Here is a 2,938-nt window from a genome sequence, read left to right on the forward strand (position 1 = left end):
AGCTGGCTTTCCCACACCACTTGAATCTTCTCAGTCGAATTTTGTAAGAAAAAAATATTCTTAAAATATCAAACACTGCCACAGTCTGCTAGAATTGACATTCTGCATTTGTTTGGCTTGATTTTCGGCTTCACTTCCAAAATCATTTTGGATCGGCAAAATTATTTTCTCTTTAGGGTTTTTGGCACTTTGCACTCTTAAATTACAAAATTGGCAGACTGCACCCTTCATACATAAATTGTTTGGCACTTTGGATCCTAAATCACTTTTTGCTTAGAAAAATTACCTACAGCTTGCTGAAAACCTGGAAGATGGACAAATTTGTAATTCTCTATTTATCTATCCATCTTCCCCCAATTCTTAATCATCGTTCCACCATTTATATCTTTCGTCATTTTAATCAAAAAATCCTAAATTTTATTAGCCATTTCTATTTGCCCTAACATGTAAATTTTGAACTAAAACTCAAGAATGGCCGGAATATATAGACAAGAGTTCGATAACACACCTTTAGAAGATCAAGTTTAATTCCATTGTAATGCTATTTTTTTAATCATTTTTCAATCTAGACTATTCAATGGGAGCACACAATTCCTCCCATCATGAAATTAATAGGCACAACCTCTCTGCCACCACATAAACCTTCCAGTAGCTTTATTTTGTTATTTCACTATTCAAAAAAAAATTGAGGGCTCGGCCTAAAATTTCCAGTTACATTATTTTTCAAACTCGAAAAAAAAAAGTGATTTACTATTATTGTTTAGTGTTTATATTGATTTATTACTGAAAGAAATGGCTAAAAAGATTTTATGACTTTTTATTAAAAGGACGAAAGATAAAAATTTTGGAAGGGTGATTAACAATTGGGGGAAGAGGATAAATAATAAGAAAATTATGAATTTACCCATCTTCCAGGTTTCCCAACAAGTTGCAGGTAAGTTTTCTAAGCCAAAAGTGATTTGGGCTGCAAAGTGCCAATTATGTTTAGAGGGTGCAATCTGTCAATTTTGCAATTTAAGAATACAAAGTGTCAAAAAGGTGTAATTCAAAGGTGCCAAGTACCAAAAACCCTTCTCTTTATCTAAAATGAAATAAAACAAGGAAGACATAATATATACATATAAAGAAAACTCGGATGATCAAGAACCCAAACTCGAAGATTCAATAAGTTAAATCGTGCAAAACGATCACTTATTAGTAGTCGATAGGTAGGGTAGTATGGTAAAAAAAAAAAATATATACAACCACCCCCAATGCCGTAGTGCAATTTATTTAATTTTTAGTCCTTTTATTTTCCTCATTTTCTTCCAGTATCCATAATATTTTTTAATTATATAATTTGTACATATTCAATGTTTTTTTTTCATATTTATAGACTTCTCTATCATATTTTCTCGAATTATACAAAAAAGAGCATTATGGTTGATTTTTTTATTTAACTCTTTCTCTCTCACACACACACACACAATACATAATCAAAATGAGAAAATTGGAATCGAAATCGGTGGAATTCAACCATTCAAATCCGATTTACACCTCTAGTGGCTAGTGGTGACCCTCCCTTTGCCCTAAGATTACGAAACACAATCGTTTCGTTTATCTGACCGAGTCCCCAAACAAAATGAAACTACTTGAAAAAGAAAAAAAAAATGAAACTAAGAAGCAACATAGGATAGATGAAAGGGAATTGGGAAACCAGTAACTATTCTACTTATGAAAGTAAGAAAAAAGGTAGGGCATATGAAAGACAATAATGAAGCTTTGTCGCTCATTTGTTCATCCCAGTGGCATTCTTCACAGCATCAACTGCACCTTGTGCCTTTGCCTGAGCCTGCTGTCCAGCCTATACACGCAACAATTCCGATATATATATATAACCACAAAAAATTACGTACATAAACGACGAAATGGCATCCAATAAAATTAGTAATTATCATATATACATTGACAAAAATAATATATATATATATATATATATATAAGTAATTTTTGTTTAATTGAAAATCAATGATAGGTTTTCGCATGCATGCATATTATATATACCTCCTGCATGGATTCTTTGGCTGACTGCGCAGCATTGCTAGCCTTCTCCATCATCTGGTTTCCCTTTTCCTGCATTAATATGGAAACAAAAAATCAGTGTGTGCGTGTGTTTGCGTGCACGCGTGTGCGTATGTTTGCGTGTGTGTAGAAGAGTAGTCAACCTGAGCTTGGCCCTTGGCCTCGCCGGCTTGGTAGCTCATGTTGTTGGAGTTATCCATTTTCTGATTATTACGAAATTAAATCTGAAATATTTAAAAAATAAAAACTAAACACAGAGAATATATATAGAATGTATGAAACTTGGGAAATACAAAGCTGGTTGGTGATTGAAATGTATGTTAGCAATGGTTATTTATACAACTGAGGGCTACCTAATTAATTAAGGTGTTGCCACTTGTCTCAAAGGGGAGTAGCTATTCAAAGGGGAGAGCTATTCACATGCTTGGTATTCAACTAAGAATTAATGGTCCAAATTAAATTTATCTATTAGGGTAATTATAGTTTTGGTCCTCAAGTATGCAATTTTTTAACTTTTGGTCCCCCATTTACTGCCGTCAACAAAATACATACTAACGTTATCACATTTTAACACATTGAGTCCCTTCGTCTGTTTGACAGTCAAGAAGTAACGGTACGTTTGAATTAGGGATTTTTCTTTGAAAATAATACAATAAGACCCCTGTATTTTTTCAAAATATTCTAAAACCCCTAACATTTTATTCAACCATAATTTAACCCCGATTTCATCAGTTAACCAATTTTAACCAATGGCCCTGATTTTTCAAAATAGGTTAATCCGACGTTGACTTTATTTTTGACTCGGTTGACGCTTTTTTCGATTGATTTTCTTTTTTGACGTTGTTGACCGATGTTGAATGTCGGGTTAATAGCGTTG

General features: G+C 33.2%; 1 protein-coding gene across 1 annotated transcript; it reads right to left on the bottom strand.

Annotated features, from left to right (window-relative positions):
• Positions 1-1,399: 1,399 nt before the first annotated feature.
• Positions 1,400-2,370, bottom strand: LOC105960195 (uncharacterized). Its single transcript, XM_012984365.2, has 3 exons — positions 2,205-2,370; positions 2,044-2,112; positions 1,400-1,843 (listed from the first exon to the last, which is right to left on the bottom strand). The coding sequence occupies exons 1-3, from the start codon at positions 2,259-2,261 to the stop codon at positions 1,769-1,771; spliced, it is 201 nt and encodes a 66-aa protein (XP_012839819.1). The 5' UTR covers positions 2,262-2,370; the 3' UTR covers positions 1,400-1,768.
• Positions 2,371-2,938: the final 568 nt, after the last annotated feature.

The sequence above is a fragment of the Erythranthe guttata genome, chromosome 14 (assembly GCF_056151865.1).
Source record: "Erythranthe guttata isolate IM_541 chromosome 14, IM_541, whole genome shotgun sequence".
NCBI classification, from domain to species: domain Eukaryota; kingdom Viridiplantae; phylum Streptophyta; class Magnoliopsida; order Lamiales; family Phrymaceae; genus Erythranthe; species Erythranthe guttata.

Excerpts from the sequence above, each read along its gene's own strand:
- LOC105960195 (XM_012984365.2), bottom strand. The coding sequence starts at position 2,261 with ATGGATAACTCCAACAACATGAGCTACCAAGCCGGCGAGGCCAAGGGC. Across the intron at positions 2,113-2,204 it reads AGGCCAAGGGCCAAGCTCAG|GAAAAGGGAAACCAGATGAT; the intron begins GTTGACTACTCT and ends ATATTAATGCAG. Across the intron at positions 1,844-2,043 it reads CCAAAGAATCCATGCAGGAG|GCTGGACAGCAGGCTCAGGC; the intron begins GTATATATAATA and ends TTGCGTGTATAG.